Source organism: Fukomys damarensis, unplaced genomic scaffold (genome assembly GCF_012274545.1).
Source record: "Fukomys damarensis isolate Sample0158 unplaced genomic scaffold, DMR_v1.0_HiC HiC_scaffold_29, whole genome shotgun sequence".
Lineage (NCBI taxonomy): Eukaryota > Metazoa > Chordata > Mammalia > Rodentia > Bathyergidae > Fukomys > Fukomys damarensis.
Window position 1 is genome coordinate 24,595,750 of NW_022900941.1, and position 26,335 is coordinate 24,622,084.

General features: G+C 34.3%; 1 protein-coding gene and 1 pseudogene across 2 annotated transcripts in view; one reads left to right on the forward strand and one right to left on the reverse strand.

The window, feature by feature from the left end:
- Nucleotides 1-26,335, forward strand: part of Kynu (kynureninase) — a 108,901-nt gene that overhangs the window by 21,014 nt on the left and 61,552 nt on the right. For both annotated transcript variants that reach the window (XM_010620945.3, XM_010620946.3), the window contains 5 exons: nucleotides 5,798-5,880; nucleotides 18,601-18,662; nucleotides 19,734-19,805; nucleotides 21,027-21,101; nucleotides 23,670-23,816. In XM_010620945.3, the coding sequence (XP_010619247.1) occupies nucleotides 5,798-5,880; nucleotides 18,601-18,662; nucleotides 19,734-19,805; nucleotides 21,027-21,101; nucleotides 23,670-23,816 (439 nt within the window). The remainder of the gene's footprint in view (nucleotides 1-5,797; nucleotides 5,881-18,600; nucleotides 18,663-19,733; nucleotides 19,806-21,026; nucleotides 21,102-23,669; nucleotides 23,817-26,335) is intronic.
- On the reverse strand, nucleotides 22,365-22,474 carry LOC117283721 (annotated as a pseudogene).

Sequence of the window (26,335 nt, forward strand, 5' to 3'; positions counted from 1 at the left end):
AAAAAATTTTTTTTTTTTTTTTTTGGTTTTTGAGACAGGGTCTCACTGTGTAGTTGAGACTGACCTGGAACTTACTATGTAGCCCAGGCTGGCCTCGAACTCACAGCAATCCTCCTGCCTCAGCCTGCCAAGTGCTGGAATTACAGGTGTGCGCCACCACACCCGGCTAGAAATGTTTTAAATATTTAAATTGTATTATGTTTCTGTTTTAAATAAGTAGAAATATTTGAAAGTATTTTCTGGTCATTTGACATTGAAAAATTAATATGGAACTTAGTCAAACCTGAAGGTCAGGAAACAAAATTTCAGAAACATGAAGCCAAATCAAATTAAAATTCTGGAAGCAAAATATCTGGCTCTCATAGAAACTCATAATAATTCCTCAGTCTTTCCTCATTCTCCATGCTTGTGGTCCGTCTTCATAACAAACTCTTTTCATTATAGTTTATACTTATTGGCTAATGATTACTACCCTGACTATTAGATAACATTGTAGAATTCTTAATATCCATGGCTAAGAATGAAATCTCCCAAATTATTGCAAGAGTTGACAGAAATTCATATAATTTATTGAGACTGTTATAACTTTATCTGCATAACTTTTCTGCATAAATTGCAAAATACATATCACCCCATTTGGAAGTATTTTGCACTAACAGATTTTAGTATTTAATAAATGAGGGTCATAGTTAATAAAAATGGTTGATATTCATTTTTGGCCTTAATGTAAGAGAGAGCAGAGAATTCGATTGAATGAATTTGAACTTTAGAGTGTCCTTGCCTCTTGGATATTCAGCAAGCCTGTGCATTTTTATTCTTGAGACATTTAAAGAAGACGCTGCCCTAATATTCTATTCATATCCTCGTGATTATGTATTAGTAAGGAAGTGGTTGATTATTTTTGAGACACTAACATTGTAGCTCAAGAAAGTGCTTCTCTGTCATGTCATCTCTTGTTCTTATATTCTACCTTGTTTTCATATTCTATCTTATGAAAAGAGACACTGCTTAGTTTTAATTAAATCTTCCTAGCAAGTTTTCATCAGATAAATGCTTCAGGAAGGAGGTGCATTTTCATGCTTCAGACAATGTAAACAATTCAAGATTTTTTTTCTGAACAAAAGATCAAAATCAAAATTGTTTTGTTTTACTTTGGCTTCTTGCGTAAAGGTGCAGTAATCTAATCACTATCATCAGTCAGCCTGCTTTTAAATATCAACAGTGTTTGCAGTACATCATTTTATTACTATTCTCTTTTGCCTCACCTCTACCTTTGGTCCAGAAATTCCATGTCTTGTATGGTATTTTATTCCAAAATATTTAGTTTAAAATCGCACTGCTGGTCTTTCCACCTAAGTATCTGTTTGGAAGAATTCTTTCCCTCAACCAACAAAGAAAGTTCATTTCACAGGCAGGTAGAACTCAACAAGAAGTGACTCCCCAAATAGCCAGAGACAGGATTTACATACCAGATTAAGAAAATAGTTTTAGAATTTCCATGAGAACTATGAAAGTTTCTACTGGACTTTTTCACACTGATGCTTATGTTATTGGGTGATGTTACACCTGGTGGAAATTCCCCAGGAAGGAGATTAACTCCAGATGAATTTCTTCCTCTATGGGCTCATCTTCCCTCAGAGTGAGTCGACAGCAGGTATAGTTTCAGGGTCTCCGCTCAAGTTCAGGTTGTTTCTTTCTGCAGCTGCTTTTTGCCCAGGTGTTTTCAGTTTAGCATACTCTTCATGGCACTTTGGTGGACTGTTGGTCTTTTCATTTCCTTTTCTGACTAGTGTTTTGGTTTTTGTACTAAACATCCCCACATGGATTCAGTTTGCCTCTAAGTCCAGGGGCCTGTGGTAAGTTGTGATTCATCACCCATTCTTCTTGGGCTCCTTCAGCCCTGCCTCTGTCATACTCTGGCCGATTCTCAGTCATACCAGGACTTTCCTCTCCTGGCCAGTGGAAAATGATGAGTCAATCACAGCTACGTATTTATTAAGCAGTCTAATGCATTTTAAAGTTAGTTGTTGCATTGGAAAACAAAGTAAAAATTATATAATCCTAATAATAACATTAAAAGATAGTGTGCTTTGACAAAATAAGATATCACTCAGGGATATCAAGACTTTGGTCATCCAGGGCCTATAAAATAGGAAATGCCATTGGTCATAGTTGCCATTTTCATATTTGTGGCCTATTATGTTTATTAGACTTACTAACAGTTTATATTTGGTCATAAGGCAGCTTGTCCATGTGATTCCTATTCATCCTGATTATTTGCATTAAAGGAAAGTCAAGTGTAAAAGTACATTGAGAAAGTTATACATATATACTTGATTTAGTCTGTTCTTTCTGCTATAACAAAATACCTGACTGAGTAATTTATAAGTCAGAAATTTATTACTATTGTTTGTCACTATTCTGCAAGACCAAGAGTTCAGTATATTCGTTTGATGTCTGGTGAAGGCAACTTTCTGCTTCCAAGATGGAATTTCTTGCTATGTTTTCCCATAGCATAGGAGAAAACACATTCGTGCCACCTCTTTTCAAGGATGGTATTCTTATTAATGAGGGAATAGCCCTTAAGTAACTTTCCAAAGCTCTCTGCTCTTAACGACTTCACATTGTTGATTAAGTTTTAACTTATGAATTTTGAATAGACATATCCAGACAATTGCAGGATGCAAATGATTTCTTCTAAAATTCCATTTGATGAGGAAAAATTGAAAGTTCAGTTTCCTTAGGTACACTTATCCCTGTGCTTGTTTTACAATGCTTATTACTATTCTACAACTTCAGTTTAAACATGAGATTTCTAAAGCTGATGAATACTTTGCTGTGGACAATGTATGTTTTGTGAAATAAAAACATTTAGAAATTTTCCTTTCTGAAATAGAAAACATTTAAAATGATTGTATCTGTTTGATTTATAATAATTATTACCAAAATGGTATGGTAATAACAAAAAGCAACAATGTACTTTACTCCTGTGGGTCTGCTAAAATCAGTGTGCTATAAGATTAAATAATTTGTGAAGAATATTATATATTAATTATTTACTAGTGGCCTATATTATTTAAAAGAGAATAGCATGGCTTAGCAATCACAATGATCAGTCCTAAAAGGCCCATTATAATTTGAGAAATAGATATTATGGCTCTGAGATGGAATGACAATATTTTAAGTCACCTGAATTGTTAAATCTGCTAGATAAATGATGTTCTCTTTTTTTCATAAGAGAAACACTTGCTGCTGCTTTGTCTCCATAGGAATTTTAAAAGAAGAATGACAGTTTAAGTAGGGCTGTTGAGGGAGGAAAATAGCCCACTGAGTTCTGCATCAGATGCAGATGAACTGGGTAACAGACAGTGACTTACTTTTCATGGTTATTGTGTGGATATAACACTGAGAAAGCATGGAATAATTTTCCTCAATATCCCTGCACTGGTCTAACTCAACATAAGCATTTCTTTTTTAAACATGTACGTGGAAAGAAAGTATAATAAAGTATATGGTATGACATGTTACAAAGGCTTTCCAACACCTATCTTGCTTAATCATAAATGGGAAATGGGAAAAATTGTGATATCATTAAGAAACGCTGTGAAAATTTATTTTCTCATGAATGGAAAGTTTTCTAAAGGTAGGGCAGCTTCTCATTTAAAAGAATGGTTAAAACATGGCTTTATTATAAGGAGCATCCAAGTTTCTATTAACTTCATAATTAACTTTTATATCCTGCAATCTAATTTCATGAGCAAATATTGCTCATACACTTCTTAGACAACACCCCACGCGTGGCAATAATTTATGCTGTAGTAATGAATTAACTCTCTCATGCTCTATTTTCCTTTCCAGCACTTGTAAAAGAAATTTTAACTATGCTACAACCACTTTAAACAGCTTTGAATAGGAGTGATATAACATTTTTCTTAACTCTAATACATAAGTTTAGAACTGCGCTTTAATCTACATCAACTCTTCTTAATGACAGGCCACTTTACTTTGAGTTTATTTGGATAACACTTTCTAAATGTACTACTTTCTAAATTCACTACTGCAGGCTAGCAGCCTGACAAAATGAGGAAGCAGACTTGATATGTGGTATTTTTAAAGGGAGGGAGATGCCAAAATTGTACAAGGAGAAACGAATCTTTAAAGATTATTACTACGTGTCTACTAAAGTAGGGAGTAGGTGGCATCATATTCTGAGATATAAATTCTCTGAGGCAGAACATAGAATTTTACTACCTCAGTGTAATAAGATGTATTGTGCTATCAGCAAAGGCCATGGAGCTCTATGTGATTAAAATAAAAAAGAGTCCAAGTATCTGCCTTTAACTACCATTTAATGATAATGATTTTTGTCTTTAGCATTTATATTGGAAGTCAAGGAAGAGGCAAGCTACAGGCTATTTAATAATAATATGAATAATAATAACCAATAATCGCCCTTCTCCCTTCCTTCTTAGCAGTCCATGTTTATTCTGCATGAAAATGTTCTTCCTTCATCTTAGTTTATATGGTAATGGAAATATTAGTTTAAAAATTGTCATGCACCACATGCTGATGAAGGGAATTTTAGTATTAGATTTTCATTAGGAAAGAAGTCACAGCAAAGGGATATGTGCCATCCCTTTTCTATGTTACTTCGTTTATTTTTTATGGTGACCCTTTAAGGTACATACCGTCACTCATTTGCTTTTGCAAATGTGGAAGGTTAAGCCCTATTAGCATCTAATAAGTGTGGTCTCATACCAGCAGAGACGGGCAACTTGCTCATACTGAGTGGTGAAAGCCAGTCGTTCAGCTATTCAGAATTTTGTTGGTAGCAAGAAATCCTCTTTCTAATACTCCACTCTCCCCTCCCGTTTTGAAGTAGCCCTGCGAGCCCATTACTGCTGGCTTACTCACTTTCAGTATATTCAAAAACAGGCTTGCATTAGAAAAGAAGTAAGTGCATTCCTCTCAACCTACAGCGCTCTGGCTTGAGGAGAGTCTGATTCAGAGATGGATGAGATACAAATGAGGAACAGTACGCAAGGCACTTTCACTTCCCTTTCTCTTTGTTTCAGTTACTTCCCTGTTTGTCAAATGCATTTTTCTTTCTCACTTAATGGAAACTCCATGAGACTTAAAGCATTCTTATACATTTTGTGTTTTTCCATATGTCCACAAGAATAGTTGCTAGCATAATAAATATAAATGGAGCATGAGAGATGAATTGTTAGCAATCAGATCAGAGCATTGTGTTGGTTTTAACTATAACGAAGCTTATTATTTTCTTTAAGATATCATCATGAGTAGAGTCACATTTTATACACTTCTACTTGATGTAGACAATGTAGAAACCTTTTAAATTTTAATTTATAGTCATTTTGGTCTCTTGCCTAAAAAAGTAGTATGTAACTTTTTTTGCTTAGATACAAAGTATAAAAGTATGTTACATGTATAAAAGTGTCAAATATTCTTCAAATTTTCCAAATAAAATGGAAAATAATGAAGGACAATAATAACATCTTAGACTTTAAAATCTGGCAAAAATAACAAAATAGGATGAGCAATCTCATCCATCCTCCAACAAAAAAGAAACAAAAAGTCAAGTTATAAATTGGGCTCTCTGAGAATTACTTGTTTTTAAAGTAGTAATCTGTACACAGTTAAACATATACAAAGGCCCACATAGAAATGGCTACTTGCCAAAGCTAATATTTGAACACACATACACAGAGTCACATGTGCATACAGAAACACACACACAGAGTTTAAAAATGCTTATATTCTTTTTCAATTTCAGAGGAGCCTATGGTCATGACGTAGGAAAACGTCCTTGGATTATAGGAGATGAAAGTATTGTAGGCCTTATGAAGGATATTGTAGGTAAGTACAAAATGCACTAATTTTTTTCCTGCATTACAATTGTAAAGATTTACTATATAGTCACCAGCATAAGAAATAATGGAAAAATTTCATTGAATGATATCCTGCTTTTCTATTTTAATCCATATTTTTAACTTAGATGTTTTTCACTTAAAAGTTGCTATCATGGGGCCAGGGATTTAGCTCAGTGGTTTGGTGGCCTGCCTTGCAAGCGCAAGGACCGGAGTTCAATCCTCAGTACCAAAAAAAAAAAAAAAAACCCAAAAACGTTGCTATCATGGACTACCTTAGTCTCTTTTCTCATTGCTGGGACAAACTACTTGACAACCACTATTTAAAGGAGGAAAGGTTTATTTTAATTCATAATTCATGGAGATTTCAGCTAGCTCCAAGGGAGGGAGGTATGGCAGAAGGGCATGGTAGAGAAGAAACCATCCATGGCAGAGGTAGAATGAAGCAACAAAGCAGAAAGCAATGAGCTGCCCTTTCCCTTTCATCCCATCCAGGCCATATCCAGTGTGATTGGTGCCACTCTCACCCAGGATGGGCTTCTTTGTCTACTATTCTAAACCACTTTAGTTATCATACACCATTAATCCATAATCACACACCATAGATCGAGCCACTTCCACAAAGCCCTATCTATGAACACAGGAGGCTTTGGTTAGATATCTAGATAAAAGACACAGAATTGACATAACTAGGTTGTTTGGCATAAAAAGAAAATATATCTTTTTTTGGAATAATTTAAAAATAATATTTAGCCCCCCTGTGGAAAGCATGTGCATTTTATTAATTTACAAATAAATTTCACAAAATCAATGTACATGAATTTTCTATAATAGCACTACTTGATCAACCATAACTCTACATGTAGAAGTATGAAACAGCATTTCTGTCATTTTTGTCACTAGGACAAAATACTTGAAATCCACAATTTAAAGGAGAAAAGGTTCATTTTGTTCATGGTTTCTGTAGGATTCATTGCATAGTTGATTGAATCCAAGGTAGACTGGACATGATGGAAGGATTTGCTCACAATTTGGTAGCCAGGAATCAGAAAGAGAAAGGAGAAGCTAGGGAGGGAAATGTATCCTTCCAGGTCACACTCCCAGTCACTAAATTCTACCTCCTAATAGCACCAATGGATGAATCCACTGATGAGTACAGTGCCTCTGTGATCCAATTACCTTCTACGTGCCCTATTTCTAAACACATGAGGCTTTGGGGGGACATTCTAGATCCAAACCCTGACACAGCTTCACACACTACCCTCTCAGGGGCACACTCACAAGGCTCCAAGGACTTCTAAAATGTGAGTAGAAGCCTCCAAAATAAAAAGATTCTTAAATTATGCATGCTCATAAAACCAGCATCATGTGGATGACACTGCAGTCTGCTACCATTTCAAACAGTAGTCAGACCCCTTTGGACCAAGACTGCAGAGGCCTCTAAGTCCTTGAATAGGGGAACACTATGGAATGAATACAGGGGTATCAATTCCCTCAGAGGCTGTACCAGAGAAGTATGCCCAGAGACACAATTTTTAAAACAGGTTTACCTTGACCCTTTAAATCCATGAGCCAGTGAAGAGTATGTTCTTGCCCATTCCTGAAATGCCCTCAAGGCATCTTTAATATTGTTCCAATGCAAAATAATTGGATTCTTTTTAATGCTAATCTATTTAGCAACAAACTCTCTTGACCCCAACTTTTCAAGGACTTCTTTTCTGTTGAAACTGCAAACTTTTCAAATTACTTAGCTCTATCCTTTGCTTCTGATTTTCACTATAAAGCAGTCTAAAAGCTATTGGCAATAACAATACCACAGTCTGAATATTAGTCAGCCTTGAAATTTTCTCCAGATTAACAAATCTATTGCCCTTCATTTTTGTCTCCTGCAAAGACTCAAGGCATGGGAAAATTTAGACAAATTTTTGCCAGAGTATAACACATGTGGCTTTGAGTCCAACTACCAATGTTATACTTGTTCCTGGCTGAAATTCCCTCAGTTTGGATTTTACTGAATGCATTTCTATCAGCATTCTGGTCTTCTGAACTCTGAGCAGAAACTCCCATCAAGCTTGGCTTATAATATTCTAGGGCTTCTCTAGTTAACAACTCCAAATCTTTCCAAATTCTTCTCATAAACCAGTTCCAAAGGCTTTGAAACCATGTGGTCAGGTGTAGTCATAGCAACAACCCTGCTTCTCTGGGACCAATATGTTTTAGTTACTTTGTCATCACCGGGACAAAATTTATGACATTCATGACTTAAAGTAGGACAGGTTTATTTTGGCTTATTTTTAGAGTATTCAGCCCCTAGTTTGCTGGCTCCAAGGCAGAAAGGGTACACAATTGTATAATAGTATGTAAAGATAGTTTTAGGTGGTAAGCTCAGACGGAAAATTGTAGCATTTTTGAAAAAGTTGCTTATTTCTTTGGGTAAATATTCATCTTTGCCTGAAATATTTTTTTTTCTTTTTTCTGGGGGAAGGGGAGGGCACTAAGGGTTGAACCCTCTTAATTTTTTTTTAATGTTGAGATTGGTTTTCAAGTCACTAAGTTGTACACTTTGGGGTGAAACTTAAAATCCATTTGCCTCAGTCTACAGACTTCTGGGATTAAAAGTATGAACCACCATCCCAGGAATTGCTTGAAATATTATCAGAGAATTGCGTGAAACATTATTTGAGATTTAAAATACTAAAATACTAAAAATTCATGATGCTTTAGCAGTTGGACAAGTCTTATTTGGAAATATTTTGAGGAAACTCCAACTTTAAAAACACTTATTTACATGAAACTCATAAGCAAGTATATCTTCACTGCTTTATCATGTTTGCAACCTGGCCAGTAATCAGAAAACCAAATTGACTTAGAAGAAAAATGGAAGTAGAGTGGGAAAAGTAGAACTTCTACGCAGAAAGAATTATGGCAAATCATCACATCTGGGGAATACTTTGTTCATTCAAAAGATAATTATTGTGCCCCTGCATAGTGCAAGGACTTATGACAGTCACTGAAGACAAAGTGAATAAGAAAACTCACTATCCTTTTCCTCATGAGACTCCTAGTAAAAGAGGACACAAGGATACATAAAATTAATAGATGTGTATAATCAAGGAAATGATTTTAAAAATGTAAGAATTATCCATGCTACAAGAGACATTTTTCCAGTTAAGAACAGAACACATTTTTAATTACTCTGTTTTGCTAAAATCCCATTTTTAAAGGAGATTTAAAAAGTATAAATTTACAAAGAACAATATAGAAAGGCAGAAAAGGTAACATCCATTACATTGTGTGAATTGAATAGCAGGCCATCAAATGGTAATTGCTTTTTAAAAATTAAATAAATAAAAAGTAAATTAAATCATAATCACCCAATAGCAAAAAATAAAAAGTTACCTGCTTTACCTTGAAGATCCTTAAAACCTTGGGTATTGCTCAAATTAAACTCCTCTAAAATTGAGGGCAGATATAGAAATAAAATCAGGTATCTTTGTGGAAAGTCTGTATAAAATATAGATAAAATGCTAGATTGGATAACATAATATGACACATGGACCGGGTGGCTTAAATTAGAAATGTCCATTTTCTCACAGCTATGGAGGCTAGAAATCTGTGGCTAAGGTGCCATCCAATTAGTTTCTGAAGAGGGCTATCTTCTTGGCTTGTACGTGGCCATCTTATTATTTCCTCACCTGGCCTTTCTTTTGTATATGGAAGGGGAAAAAGAGACCTCTGATTTCCTTCCCTTGTCTTAGAAGAAAACAAGTCATACTGGATGAAGGCCTCACTATCATAAACTCATTTAACCACAATACGCATTTATAGATGATATCTCCAAATATATTCACTAGGGAGCTAGGACATCAACTTATAAATCTGGAGAGCCACGACTCAGGCCATAACATATACTACAATAGGAAAAAAAAGGTCAAATAAATAGGCTGGAATTTAGTTAGCAGAACTCACACAGAAGACAGCACAAGTCTTTATGCTATGTAGGCAAATCTGACCTCAGCAGGGCCAGGGCAGGCAGGGAGGGGTCGCTGCCCAGAAGCCCAATGGGACCTCCTTACAGCGATCCCCACTCTCCGCACAAATAAAATGTCTCTTTGTAATGCATCCATACATATTATGCATGCATATTTATAAATCACAAAAATATTTTACTAATTCAAAAATATTTTGCAAGCCAAAACCAGTTATTTCCTATTAGTTATTGTTGAAAAATAGCAAACATTGAACAATTAAATATAAATCTCCATATTTCAGAATTAGTGCCATTATTGAAGAAACTGAGTAGAGGACATGAAAGAAGGGAAAGAAAAAAATGCAAAAAGAAGGAAAGCATGGGAACAAAGCTTTGTAAATAAGGGAGGGATGGAGGAGTTAAAGGGAAGGACGGGGAATGGGAAAAAATAAGAACAAGGATACATCATGTACAGATACAAATTCTCAATGATGAAGGTGATCAGAATTCATACCTAAAATGTACCGATAAACTTAATAAATAAAAAAGTTTGGTAATCTAGCATGTTTGGGGTAAAGTTGTTGTGTAGGAGCGGAGTCAGGGACTTCCACATGAAGTCCCAAAATAAATCTGTGAAGCTCCAGATTCCTGGATCTGGAATCCAGGGAGAGAATCTTTGGCCCAGTAAAAGGGAGCATCCCCTGCCATAAATATTGTTTTTCAGAGCATTTGATCTTGATGTCAGAATTACCTTGAGTGTATGTTCTGGTAGGGGAACTCCCATTTGAATAACAAACACTAGATTGCACTTAAAAGTGTATAAGTGGATTTTTCATAGAAACTGTCTGTCATTTGTGTTAAGTTTTTGAAAACCAATTTTATTCATGCAACCTAACCTAAATTGTAAACAAATGAAAAAACTGAAAATCATATTTCATTAACTTGACCTCAGGATATATATTTTCCTTAGCTCTAGAATTTTTTCATGTTTACAAGGTTTGCTTTTAGAACATAAACTGCATTCTAATCCTGTTATTTTGTAGTTAATATTTCTGATCCTCTGTAGAGGATTTAGGATGTTTTGACACAGGCCAGAAAACGAAGGTGATATTATTTAGTGAAATTTATTTATGAAGCCAGTAAACTCAGAAGAAAGATTTCCTTTGACCATTTAAAGGTTATAACTCTATTGGAACTTATTAAATGTGCAAGTGGTTTTCCACCCAATAAATGTATGTATGTGACATAGAGATCATACTAATTTCAAAACAGTCACCTTTTATTATCACCAGCTACAAAGAAAAAAGTAAAAACGACTGTAAATATTCAGTTTGTTGAGAAAAATAAAAGGAATGTACATCCTTAATATGGAAAGAAAACATATGAACCTCACCTCTAGGAGTTTTTGTTTTATTTTAAAATTCATGAAAAGTCATATAATATATGTACTGGAATGTTCCCCAAAACCAGCAGACAATTCTGAACACCAGAACAGAATGTCCTACGATTCAGATCTGACACTAACTGCCCAGCATCATTCACCACCTGCCGTTAAGGGATCAGCTCCTCTGCACAGCTCCTCTGTACCACACCCATCACAGGGTCCAGGAATCACTCGTGCTTTTGAGTGACCATCTGTATGTTTAGGGATTTCTGCGATCATTTCCTTCAGTTTGATAATTTCCTATAGCATCTTACAGAACTAAAAGAAACACATCACTTACACTGATCACTGTATTCTAAAGGATACAATACAGCAATGGCCAATAGAAGACAGACAGATAGCAAGGCATGTGGGACGGGGTGACAAGCATGGAGTGTCCTTCCACGTCCTCTTTGAGCATGCCACCCCTCAGTGTATAGATCTATTTTGCATCTCAGAAGGTTCTCTGCATCTCATTATTTAAGACTTCTTCCTTTTATTCATTAAGTTTATTGGTACATTTTATTTACAATATGATGATGTTCATCATTGGGAACTTGCACATTTACATGATAAATCTGGGTTCTTATATTTTCCCTATTCTCCGGCCCTCCCTTCAACTCCTCCACCCTTCCCTATGTGCAAAGACTGTTTCTGTTTTTTCCCTTTTTCATATTTTTCCTTTTCCCTCTTTCCTTTCCTCTATACATCCCATTTCCCCTTCTCCTTCCCATTTGGACCTTTTCTTCCTATTTCACATTATCTGATTTACATTTTGATTCTCATTTGCACTTTCAATTTCTCACACCAGAGAAACTAGTCAGTATTTATACACACGTGTCCTATTTATTTCACTTGAGAGAGACCTCAATGTGTTTCCATTTAGCTATAAATGTCTCTACTTTCTCTTTCTTTATGGCTGAGTAGCACTCCAATTTATTAAAAAAAAAGAGAGAGAGAACCGTATGTTCTTTATCCAGTCACCAAATGATGGACAACTAGGCTATTTCCAAGTTTTAGCTATTACAAACTGTGCCACTATAAACATGGGTGCACATATATCACTGTAGTATGATTCTTTTAATTACTTTGGGGGAAGAGACTAAGCAGGGAAATAGCTGGGTCAAATGGGATTTCTAATCCTAGTTTTTGGAGGCATCTCCATACTGATTTCCAAAGTGCTTACACCAATCTACACTCTCACCAACAGTGGAGAAGTGTTCCTTTTTCCCCACAACCCTGCCAGTATTTGTTTTGGTTGACAGAGCTCAAATTTCCTCCCTGCTCCAGCTCAGAAGGTGGTGAGTGAGGCAGACATTTCCAAACTTGTAATTGCTATCTTTCTACTTAGCAATCCCACCCCATGACTATCAAGGATAACACAAACTTGCATATTATCTAAGCGGGTTTATGAGAAATATGAAAGACAATCGGCAGGTTTTAGGACCTCTCTACCAGGAGCTAGAAACCAGTTCCATTCTTGGGATAAACTTCTTTTAGTTCTATTTATCTTTCTCTTTGAATGAGGTAATTAAATTATACAAGGTTTGTTCCAAAAATATGAGCTATAGAAGAAAATTGATTTTTAAAAATAGACAAAGTCTGTTTTTTTAGACATGAAATTCAATAAAATATGCATACTAGCTGAAAGTCTCAAAACTCATGTGGCAAGTGAACGCTTACCTTTCGTCTGTAATATTTTCAGTGAACAAAAGTGATCTTTAGTTTGATAATTATTTTGTTGTGTACATGGCATTTTTTCTACAATTCATAATTTATCAGAGAAAATGTTCCTACTATATTTTTATTGACCTACAGAATATGAATTGCCTATGTCTGCAAAAGTGAATTATAAGCAATATTTTATTTATTTATTTACTTATTTACTTACTTAGGTACTGGGGATCAAAATCAGGACGTTATGCTTCTGAGGCAGGCATGCACCGAGCTAAATCCCCATTCCCTATAAACGATATTTTAAAAGCTTGAAATACACACATGCCCAAAGAAATACACACACAGACACTCACATGTGTACTTTTCTTTCCTTCTTCCTCTTTTTTTTATGGGGGGGACAGTATGCTGGGATTGAATCCAGGACTTTGAGTACAGCACTCTATCATTGAGCTATATCCACAGCCCTTGTACAAATTTTATTTTGATATAGGGCTTTACTGAGCTGCCCAGTCTAGCCTCTGGTCTCCTTGAGTAGTATGAATTATAGGCATTATAGACTCCTGTGTCATTTATTTTTTATTTTAATAATTATCATCTCTCCAATTTCTCTACTGGGAAAACTATATGTATTAGGAAAATATTTTTAACTCAAATTTATAAATCAATTTACTGCTTGCTTTAATGGGACAAGATTCAGAAAGTTTTTATATATGTGGTGTGGGTGAGTTCTAAAGAACAAATTATAATAATTTAATGATCTTAATTAGCCTTAGTCTTTATTCTAGAATTGGATAACTCTTCCATAAAATGGAATAAGTGTTCTAGTGAGCTATGAGGAAAAGATTAGTGTTACAGACATAAAAAGAGCTTAAAAAGCAGAAACAAGAAAGAGAGAATAGGTTACATCTGGTTACTTTAGGTTACTTTTTTTTTTCCAGAGGAAGGATTAAGTAAAAGGGAAGTTGATTGTCTTACCAATTGAAACTATCCAGTTTGAGAAATTTAGTTATCTCTCTAACCTTGACTTCTCAGGTCAGATAAGCAGCTCAGTTTCAGGTTGGTGACCTAGAATTTGAGCTAGGCAACTCCATTTTGGTGTTTAGTCAGGGATGTTGAGAACTACTAGGAGCTTTGTCCAAAACAATGGCTTCCTGTAATTTTTATTTAATGGTGTGTTCATTTTTTTACTGTAAAGCATATGCAGGTGTTCTTTTTTGTCTTGTTTACTAAGAAGTTCTGAAAAAAATTGGATTGATACTGAATTAACAGAAATATTTAATAACTTGATTGTTTCGCATCTGTATGTTTTCTTTTCTTTCGTTTTGTTGTTATTGTTGTTGTTATATTTAATTTTTATTTGTTTGTTTTTGGTGCTGTGAATCAAACCTAGGCCTTCTTACCTGCTAGGCAAGAACTCCACCACTGACCTATACTTGCTAGATAAGTACTTTTCCACCGAGCTACATCCCTAGCCACATCATGATCTTGTATCATTCTTTCTGAATTTTTTTTTTTTTTTTTTTTTGGTACCGGGGATTGAACTCGGGTCCTTGCGCTTGCAAGGCAAGCCACCAAACCACTGAGCTAAATCCCCGGCCCCTTTCTGAAATTTTAATATAAGAAACTGCAAACTCTGAAAGTAGATGTGACTTAAGATTATATAATAATTATAATAATTGTGTGGTACGTAAAAGTGTAGTAAAGGTTAAATTTATTTTTTCCTACTAGGCTTATGTAAATGTGTCAAGAGCAAGCAGATCTTTGTATAATTTTGGTAAAGATGGAATCTTCTATGTTCTTAAAACCACAGGCTTATTTTACTATAAAATTTCTCAAAAATAAATAACAAGAGGATAATAAAAATTATTGTATGTATAAATTGATAGTGGATAGAAAAAAGAAAAAGGCAGTGTACATATTCATTTACAGACAGGAAAATTTCAATTTTAGATGTGGAAAAAAAAACTGTTAATAAAGCAGAGCCAACCATTCCAAAAAACATGGAGTACTTTTCCCTTATAATTAATGTCATATTATCAAGATGCTAGAAATAGATTTGCTTCAGAATAGTATTAGCATTATTATTATGTCTCCTTCTCCCTGGATACATAGAAATCACAAAGGACTAGATACATCCTTTTGAGCTTACAAAAATGTTATAATATGAACATAAATTTGCTTTATGAAATTTTTGGTGGGCCTTGAAAAAGCAATAATCTCAGGCAGCTCTACCCCAACAATCACAGGCCCTCTGCAACATACCAGCCACCTCTAGAGGCCACAGAAATCTGCTACTTGAGAAACAGAGGTAAAACTCTCGCACTTAGCCTAATTGTAGACCTAATAACCAAAGCCACAGTAATATTTGCATCTACTTAATAACATTTGCAGAACATGGTGTGGCAGTTACAAGACTCTGATAACATTTGTCATGAAATAGTGGCAAGCGTCTTGTGGCCTTTGTCATCTTCATGTTGTGAAAGATTGGAAATTATAATAAAGACAGAGAGAAAGTGATTTTGAGCCTGGATCTCTGTATGTACTGTAAAATGAGTATATTGTAAATAGTGCTTTCAAACATAAATGTGAGCAAAGATAATCATTATGTTTTTCCTAACGTTTTTTGAGTCAGTTAGTTCATCTCGTCTGATGTCCATTTCCTCATGGACACAGTAAGGGAAATCAGTGGAGACTTTGCTGTGTTTCTGTGAAGACCTTATGAGATAATGCAAGTCATGGCTTAATATTTTTTCCATTGAGTTTATTGGTACTTATTAAGTATACAAGTGGTGCCACATGATGATGGCTCCGCCATTGTTAGCTTGCCAGACTTAAAGAACGAAAGAGAGTGTTCACATTTGCCTAAGCTTCACCTTCTGAAAAAAGCAAGTTGTGATGCTGACTAAGTAAGCAGCGTACAAGTACTTTTTGACCGAGAGCCATGGCCCATCCCCATCTCAGACGAAGTGATTCAATCGTGGGCATTTATTACAGTGAATCCTTGGTGATTTTTAAAAGAAACATCATTTTAAATCCCGTTAAACTTTCTAGATACTGTTAAAATGTTTGTCCCTAAAATAACTGTAGTTTTTGTTTTAATGTTAATTTAAAGGAGCCTCTCAGGAATAAGAAAAAGAACAACAAAAAATAAGTTGAAAGAATTTGTGTTTACAAAGTGGGGGTAAGGAAGGCTTACTTTCTAAAGGAACGCCAATAATACTGAAATAACTTAGAACAATGCTGTTTTCAGAAATACAATGTGAACCCAAAGAAATAGATCACTTAGGCAAAATTTTTTTAAACTAAACTGAAAATCAGTTATATTGGAGCTGCTTTGATACTAAAAATGCCTGTCTCTTTTGTGCATTTAGGCAATATTTGCAATAAACACTTCTGTTAATGTTTTCATACTGCAGTGAGGACTGACAAGTGTGAGTTTAAGTAAATTTAGCCCAATATCTATGTAGGGGAACATATATGTAGCTTCATCACGTGGCCATGAAATTCTTAGAAAAATATGAGGTGATCTAAAATGATACTGTACTACTCGGAGGGTTAAAATTTCTCAGAATACATATTTTTAACTGGAATATAATATTGAAGCAAATAGAATGCCTAAGTTTCTACAGAAAGCCTTCAACCCATCACTTCCTGCCTCTTCCATTTCTTTGCTTTCATTCGTGATAAAATTACCATATTTTCTTCTCAGTGTATTTTAAGCACTTTTTTTCCTACTGAATTTCTCCCTCCCTCCCTACCTCTTTCCCCCCACCACTTTGTCTTCCTTTCCTCCTTTCACTCTCCCTGATAACATTTAGTACTAAGTTATTAACAAAAGCTGTGTGAAAATTACTAACAGGGAGTCAAGGTGTGATGAGGCCAGATACTTTAGGTAAGATTTTGTTTAGAAATAACAATAAAAATTCCAACATAATATAGAGAAGCAGCAATAACTAAAGCTGGAACTGTTCTGTCTTTTACCTATATTTCAGAGAGATCTTCTTATTGCAGGAAAGTTATGCCACCATATACAACAAGAGCTTATCACATCTGTTTAGCATTTATAGGAGCGTTTCATCTAGTAGTAGGAATATAGAATGAGATTCTCTTGTTTCTTTTTTTTTTTTTTTTCCTCATTGAGTTTATTGGTACATTTTAGGTATACAGGACAGTTACATTCATTATTGGGACCTTGTACCCTTACATGACAGGTCTTGGTTCTCATTTTTCCCCTTGTTCCTGCCCCCCTTCATCCCTTCCTCCCCTCCCCATTCTCAAACATTTTATTTCCATTTTTTTCATTTTCTCCTATTTTTCCCCCTTATTACCTTTCACCTACTTTTCCCACTTTCCCTACACGTTTAGCCCTTTTCTTCCTATTTCACATTGTCAGTCATCTCATTAGGATCTCATGTACTATTATAGTTTATTCACACCAGAGAAACTATTCAGTATTTACACGTGTGTGGAGATTCTCTTCTTTCCCCTTGACTCTAGTCATCTTACGTTGACCAGGACACAACTTTCGACATCCATCACTTGTTCACCAGCTCTATATATCAAGTGGTGAAGTTCATGTAGCAAATGCAAGAACTTTTTATTGCATAAATAAAATTTTAGCCCTTCCTTGTATGAATATTTTAAATTTAAACACTTGGTTTCAGGGACTTCCCCTCATATGAACTTATTTTGGTATCTATTAGACTTAATCTTCTATTTATTGCCTATTTCAAAATGGAACTCTATCAGTAGTATCTCTTTGAATACAAAATGTAGGGCTTGTATTATACATGTTCTCTAACACCTAGTACAGCCTTCCAAACATTAAGGTACATAGCATATGTTTCTACTGTTGGTAAAGACATCATTCTTATTACACGAGGCTAATTGCCTTTAAAAGACAGCATAAACACTGAAAACAATGTTTTTATACCCTGTATTCTTAAGCAAGCAATTTATTCTCTGGATCTGAAACTAACGAAACTTTTTCTAATAGGAATCATGTCAGAATACTATTATTTTTGGAAGTATTTTAATTTTGATTGGGCAAGATACATCTTTAGTATCTTTTTTCTAAGTGTTTATTAATAAACCCTAAAGTTATTTAGGCTAATATCTTTTGCTTTGTGGCTCTTTTGTCTTGTTAACTGTTATATATCTCATAGTAATAATAGTGAAATGTGTTTGGCAAAGTAGTCTTCTTATACTAAAGGTGCATTTAAAATGTGATGTTTGAAATAGCCAATTTTAAAAATGTGATTGGGCTTGATGTCTGTTGAGATTTCTTTTGAAAATACGTTTACTACAAAAAAATGTTCTCTTTGGGTATTTTGCAAACTAGTTGAAAATAGGATGAATCATTTTTAGTTTACAGGCAAAAGAAAAGATTTCATTATTTTGTTTTGTTATTTATAACCTCAAAAAGAAATTTTTTTTTTTTTTTAGCTGGCCGTGTGCATGCAAGTCCAGTTACCATTTGATGAAATGTGTCAAGTGGGGAAACTTCTCTTTCTTTATGATGACACATCAAATGTGACCTTATCTCTAAAAACATTAGAATGACTGAGTGAAGTTTCCTTACCTTGTTTTTCAAATAACTTTAAATAAACCCTATAAATTATGGTGCGATTATTTTACAGGAGCCAGCGAGAAAGAAATCGCCTTAATGAATGCTTTGACTGTCAATTTACATCTCCTACTGGTAAGTTTCCTTTCCCACCAGTGTTTAGAATAAACTCATTTATGAAATATTATGTTTTTCTATCTTTAATTCATGAGCATCTGAGGTTTTACTTATTTAAAAATAAGATGTGAAGTTATTTTCATTTTTACCAGAAAATCTTGAACCACGGTATAGTGATTTCTTCACAAACAAGGATCGTTGACTCTTGCAGGTTGAACATCAGGGAAAAGGGTCATGTACATAAGGGAAAAAGGTCACAGTACACTGCTACTTAGTGGCTATCAGAGCATTGAACTTATTAGAAAGATAATTTCCAATATGCTGGACTTCAAATGGGTGGGATGCTCAATTAGTGTTCTATTATGGATTAATTTTTAAACATGTTAAAAAAACATAAAATATAAGATTAAATTAGAGAAAAGTGATCTCATTACTTGCAATGAGCTACATTGCTAAATTGCTCATTACACCCTGGCCAGTAGTCACCACCTAGTTAATACGGTTATTCTCAATAATATTGACATTGAGGATAACATTATTATCCTCATAGTTATTCTCAATCTATTTCTCCCAAAATTGTGGAAAAATGAAAGTGTATCATTGAACAAATGGGCTACTTCTCGTTGATATATTTATTGGTATATTAGTTAGATGTGAAATAAAAAGACATAAAGACAACAGTGGAAAGTTATGTAATGAAAACCAAAATAGTAGTGATGGTAAGTCATTATAAATAAGATATACATAAAACAAAATATTACAGTTTCATCCTAGAGAAATTACCATTGCATCCTTTGGAGGAAATTTTTCAATTAACATTTAAATAAAATGTGAGAAATTATTTTATCCGATATACATTTTCCCAAGTTTATTTTTCCATTGAAAAATATAATGAGCCAATATCTTCTTCTTCTCTGTAATTCACTCTAAACAAGTTTAATTGATAATGTACCCCTGGGCAGATATCTTAAATGTTTAATAAATTAATACCTCTAAAACTTTGGAGATATAAAATGAAAGTATGGCATTAAGTGAACAAACATGTAAATTGTGCATTAATGCTTTCTCAATAAATCCATTTCCTTGCAGTTATCATTTTTTAAGCCCACACCAAAACGGTATAAAATTCTTCTAGAAGCCAAAGCCTTCTCTTCTGATCATGTAAGGATTTCCTCAAATTATATTTATTTTATTTCTTCTCTTCTTAGAGGGAGGTATCATTTTCCTGACTTTAATGTGTATTCATTAATTTTTTGAAAGCAACTTTACTATAAAAACATCTGTCAGATGCTTTTGATTTAAGCAGTTTTTATAGATTGTAGATTTATTTCTGTTGTTCAACTAAAACGTGTTAAGGGAGGAAAGGCTTGGATAGGAACATTGATTTATGAGTCTTTTAAAAGACATTGAGTAAACTGTTGGATTAAATGAAGTATGGTTATGAAAGTTTTATTATTTCTTCTTGTTTTATTTTATGAAATCAAATCAATACAAACCCCAGTGCTTAAACTTTTAGCTATTTAAAATTGAAATGTTATTTATCCCTTTGTTTTCATAGCATGCTAGTATCATTATTGATGCTTTATTATCAAAAGATCTATTTATTAAAGTTTAAAAATCTTATTTGTGGATCACAAAAGGGTACTACCATATCAGCAATTCAGTTGGTAAGAAATTTGTTTGTTCCAGAAACACATACAAATAAACACACACACACACACACACACACACACACACACACACACACACACACACACACAACACGTCCATGGCATACATCAGTGTTAGTACTAAAGAAACTTGATTTCTGTATTTATGTTAACTATACTAGCCCATATTTTGTAGTTCTATGGTGTGTAATTATGCTGCAATTAATAGCTGTTATCTTACTAAAAAGGGGCAAATTCCAAATATCTATTAAAAACCAAGCCCTTGTAATTATTGTTACCATGCATATTATATTGTTAGTGAAGTAGACTCATTAATGTCCTTTCATTTCTACTCTTTCTAGATCAAACCATTTTTATATTCTGATGGAAGCATAAAAAGTTCGTATTACTCATTAGTTATTTTGGAAATTCAGGTTTTGACTTGGAGTAGTAGACTTCTAATATAAAAATCGCTTGTAACTCCTAAAGTTCAAATGACCCTTATATTTCTAATCATCTCTAATTAGTACTATTTTAAAGAATGTTCAGATTCCTGCTTAACTCATTTTAAGTAGCTTTTCTTTGATGTATGCTTTAGTCACTTTTAGGCTTGACCTTTGGTTTAATACAACAAGTTTTATTGATATTTTATTGTTTGTTTTCAGAGTTGTTATCTCAGTGCACTTCTGTGCATTCAGTATGAGTCAATAAATAAATGATCCTTCTCTTCCAGTATGCTATTGAGTCACAGCTTCAACTGCATGGACTTGATGTTGAGAAAAGTATGCGGATGATAAAGCCAAGAGAGGTATATGACAAAGAAATAAATATTCATCATGCTTCTATTTAGTATTGATTTCTTCCTCCATTTCCTCAAAAGTTTATTATCTTCATTACTTTAATGGAACTTTCATGAAAGTATAAAAAAAGACTTCTGTTTCTATTAGATCATATTATTTAAAGTAGAAAATAACTCCAAAGTGAATTTGTTTTCATTTTTCAAGGGCTAGCCATGTGGAAAGCAAACGGTTTTTCTAAATATACCTCTAAAATCTTCCATAGTCTTCAAGAAGATGTGAAGAGAGTGACAAACTGTCTATCTATCTGTCATTGCCCGGGGGTGCCATTAAAATCAGCTAGCTACCAGTGCGACCTGCTGAAATGAAATGATTAGCTTTGGTGTTCCTTCCTAATCTGTGTATCAGATACATTCCTTTGTGCTTGGAGTGGAAAAAGAGATAAGGGATAGTAGAGAAAATTTGGGCTTTACAGCATGACTAATACATAAAATGGAACTCCAGACCCTCCAGTGTATGGGATATACGACTTTAGTAAAGTTACTTTATCTGTCTGGGACTTCATTGTATTTAAACAACAAAGAATATATCAAATACAACCTGATCATACTTTGGAGATCTAAAATACTATGTTCTTTACTCTAATAGAGGTGTGAGGGTGTTGTACATATTTTGACATACAAGCACCGCGTCTTGTGTAATTTTTCAAGAGAATCATTTAGAATAAATTTTAGTTTTCACATATGAAAATTCCAGCATATTAAGCCAATGTTTTGAACAATTTCTTCCTTCCATCCAGAATTTTTCTAAAAACATTAAAGACCTGCTCTATTCACTTCTATTTGCCAATATTCGGGAAATTCATGGAATAAAACATTCTCACACCTGTGAGAGCATGCCTACTGCACAAATACTATATAAATTACTGATTTCTAGCATAAATGAATATGGCCAGTAACGATCCCAAGTTTTAATTTTAGAAATAAGTGATCAGAATTGTAATCCCCCATGAGTTAATCATGATTTCAGGGCCAGTGTTTATTAATGCTACATCAAAATAAGTCCACATGACTGAGGTCCCTATCCTATTTTTGTGAACTATCGTTCTTATTTTCTTTTTTTTAAAAAACACCTCCCATCACTTTCATCTGTGTTAGGTTGCAATTTTTTTGTTTTTGCTCTGTTTTCTGCGGCAGAGTCACACTGTATAATCCAGGCTTTGTTCCTCTTTCCTCAGCTGCAGGAGTCCCAGCACCACAGGCTCACACCACTGTAATACTCCTTCTTATAAGGTTCAAAGCTCACATTGAGCAATGAGTTTGGGGTTGCAAAAGAGGATTTTACTTTTGCACCCATCAAGTAGATTTCTTACTTTCTTAATGCTGATTCTTCAGAAAAATAAACTACTTATCAGTTTTTATAATGCTTTATTTTTAATTGTGGTAGGAAACTATTAAATTATTTTATGAATAAAAATTTCAAATTGCTAAGATTTAAATTTTACTTAGAAATTTCCTTGTGATTTATTCCCTTTGCATATTAAAATTTTCTCTTCATGCATATAAAGTATATTTCATTTAGCATTTTAGAGGTTTCAATATCAACACTATTCTTATTCTGTAAACAAATTCCAGACTTTTTAAATACACACATACACACTTATCGTCACAGACTCCCCACCGCCCCAACACACAGACAAACCACAACTAGCATACAGCATGGGTCAGAGTGTCTGAAATGTAATAAGAATTATAACTTAAAAATAAGTTAAAGGAAGTTTTCCTCCAACATTAATCCAATTAATGATGTATGAACTTCAAAATCATGTCAAATTTAACACTGGAGAAAGTTCATAAACACTTGGTAAGTTGATCAAAATTGTTCAAATACAAGTAGATGTTTTTATTTAATCAGTTTCTTTCACCTCAAATTGTTTGTGAGAACAAATCTAAATATATTTTCAATCATGAGTTATGGTGGGTGACACATGAGAAAATATACTGAATGCTAGTGAAAAAGTTTTATTTTACTTTTCAGGATTAGATCTTGATTATTAGCTTGGAGAAGGTTTTACAATTAAGCTAATAGATATAAGTTAATATTCAGAACAAAGACATGTAAGTGATTTTTGAAACAATTATATTACATTAATAAATGCATGAACTTATAAATAAATGCAATAAATTTATTTTCAACAAATTTATCTTGTTATAAGATTTTTCCTGGATTTATTGCATTTTGAATGTTTCACAGTCGCAATTTGTGTTTAATGAAAGCGCAGTTCATGGGTATACAAATAGTAAAAGTAATAAAACTAGAGGTAAGTCAAGTGAGTATGTTGTTGCAAAGACTGAGAAAAACTCCATTTTACTATTTTGTTGTCATTTCCTAATTATAGATATATATGTTGAAATACTGCTCTTCTGCCAGTCAGTTTTTAAAGAGCATGAGTGTGGAAATTCAAATCTACCTTCACTTTTTCCTATGATGAGAAAGATATTGTGACGCTTAGGTTGATAAATATGAAGTGACAAATTATTGTTGTAATTACTGCCTAACATATGCCTAATTTGACTTAGGGGGAAGAAATCTTAAGAATGGAAGATATTCTTGAAGTAATTGAGAAGGAAGGAGACTCAGTTGCAGTGATCCTGTTCAGCGGGCTGCATTTTTACACTGGACAGCTCTTTAACATTCCTGCTATTACTCACGCTGGCCAAGCAAAGGTACTCCCACCCCGCCTCCTCCCATCGCGCCCCAGACATAGTCTGCTGAAGAGCAGTTCAGCTCACTTCTGAGAAATGCCTTCACCTGTGCTGTGTCAAATGATCATAAGAATGCTTTTTAAGAACAACTCTTACTTTTAAAAAAATCTGTATTCTCTTTTGCATCAGGCGTCTCTATTTAAATCTTTCTATTTCTTTTCACCATTTTTGTGTACTCACCTCCTTACAAGCAGATGCTCTCTCTGTGTTTGCCTCAGTCAGCAGGACAGGCAAGCTTTACACAGGCGATGTCACCTCCACTCAGCTCCTCAGACAGCAGGAAGAAGACAAAATAACCGAAGATGGTAACTATATGTGAGGACTGCTAAAACTCTGGTACTTTGTCATACTATCACTAGTGCTACAATGACCAGCTTTCACTGAGCTGTCCATGTCTAAAGGTGGAGAAATACAGATTTCATCAGTAGATCCAGCCGATTTTACCAGTAGATCAAGTTTTACCCAAGTTACTTTAAGGAGACATTTTATTTTTCTAAGAAATTTAAGAAATTTATACTGCCTATCACAAGAAATTTTTCCGATGCACTGCTAAATCACACTTAAATTTTACCACTTGGAAAATGTGTGTCTTTGTGTATGAGTATTAAAAAATGCTTTTAGTTTTTATTTGGCTAAAAGGAAGAAATCAAGGGAGCAAAGTTTATTAGTCACAATTTGTATTTAAAATCTTAGGTAGCGGTTCTATTTGATTCACAATCAAGTCGTGTACTTGAAAAGGTGGCAATCAAATTTTACTCTGAACATTAATAAGTTATGGGTTAATATATATGTGAGGTCTGGTTAATATATGCAGTTATTGAAGCTAATGAATGGAACTAATGAAAAGAAATTTAGCACTATTATCAGCAGACTAAGATTTCCCAGCCATGACTTCCAACTGGTGTGATGGATAACTTCCAAACTGGTGCATTAAAAATGATATCAACATAATCTCTTCTTAATTTAGATATTAAATGGTGGGCACCAAAATAAAGGGGGACTTATAAAAATCTATTTTAAAATGTTATGCAAGTCATCAGTAGCCTCTGCCCTGCTAGTATACGTGCGTGTGTCATTAAATTTCATAGATGTGAGACAGGAAGACAGAGAAGGCCACGGTATCTAAACAGTGGAATCAAACAATCTAAGGTTCAAATCTTGGTTTGGGCCCCTTAACTGGTATATGAACTTGTACAAGTTACTTGGTTTTTCTGGGTCTCTCTTTCTAAAATTTTAGTTTGGCGTAATAGCACCAACCTCACTAATTCAGTGTGAAAACGTAGAGTACCTCTTGGATGGGCACACATTCTTTAAGTAATGCTTCCTCCCTCTCTCTTGCTATCTTTAAGAAGTGATTCAGATATCATTTTATTTCCCATTAAAAGCAAGATAAACTTGTTCACTTAGGTTTTATATATGTAATTCTCATTCTTAAATACTTTGTTGCTAAAACCAGTCTACAAGTGTTTTTTAGACTTACTTCCACTTACGAAAATGAAATGCCTACCAAGTCAAACTCTCATGGAACTCTCAGTCCAATCCACGAGGGTAGGGATGAGAAGTTAATTCTAAATTTAGCTGCAAAGAAGTGATGGGTACCATGGGAATGAACTTAGGCTGCAACAGACTCAGATTTACCCATTATCAAAATTATTCTAGCAATTATTTATCCTCTTGCTAGACAATTCCTCCCATTTTTAATTGAGGTTGAGGAATTAGGCTAACTTAAAATTACACTTATATAACCCCCTTGGGTGGGCTATGAAGATAAAGCCAGAGAGGCAGAAAGGAAATTAAAAGTGTCAATCAAAAAAGAGATAAGACAATTTTAGGCAAAAAAAAAAAAAAAAAAAAAAAAAGAGTTCTAATAGTCTGTGCTAAGATTGGCTAAGTAGGATAAAAGAGGAAAGTTTCCAGAAATTAAGAATGGCTGCAACTTGAAGAAATGGTGGGTTGGTAAAGAGAAACAATGAGTAGATTTTGAAATAAAAATATAATATTCAAGTAAAATATTTGAAATCGAGTGAGTGAGAGAGGATTTGGGGTAGGAGTTTGAAAAATAATTTAAGCAGAGGCATTTATACCAAGGACAGGACTATCAGTAAATGGCTTCATAAATTTCTTTGAATACTGTAACCATCATCCTAACTAACACAAGCACAGAACATTTCCAATCCTCTGAATCCTCAGTTCTGCCATCTTCCAAATCCTATTAAAGCCTGTGTTGGTCCCTGCAGAAGTTATAAAATACTTTAAAAACAAAGAATTATGTAGTTTACAGTTCTGCAGGCTGTAAAATCAAAATCAAGGTACCAGCAGATTCGGTGTGCGGTGATGTTTTTTTTTTCGCTACACAGTTAGCACCCTGATGCTGTGTTGTCACAGGCCAGAACAGAGCAAGAAGCCACTGGAGCCTCTTTATTAAGGACAAAATTCCTTCCATGAGGGTAGGGCTCTCAGGACACCATCACCTCCCAAAG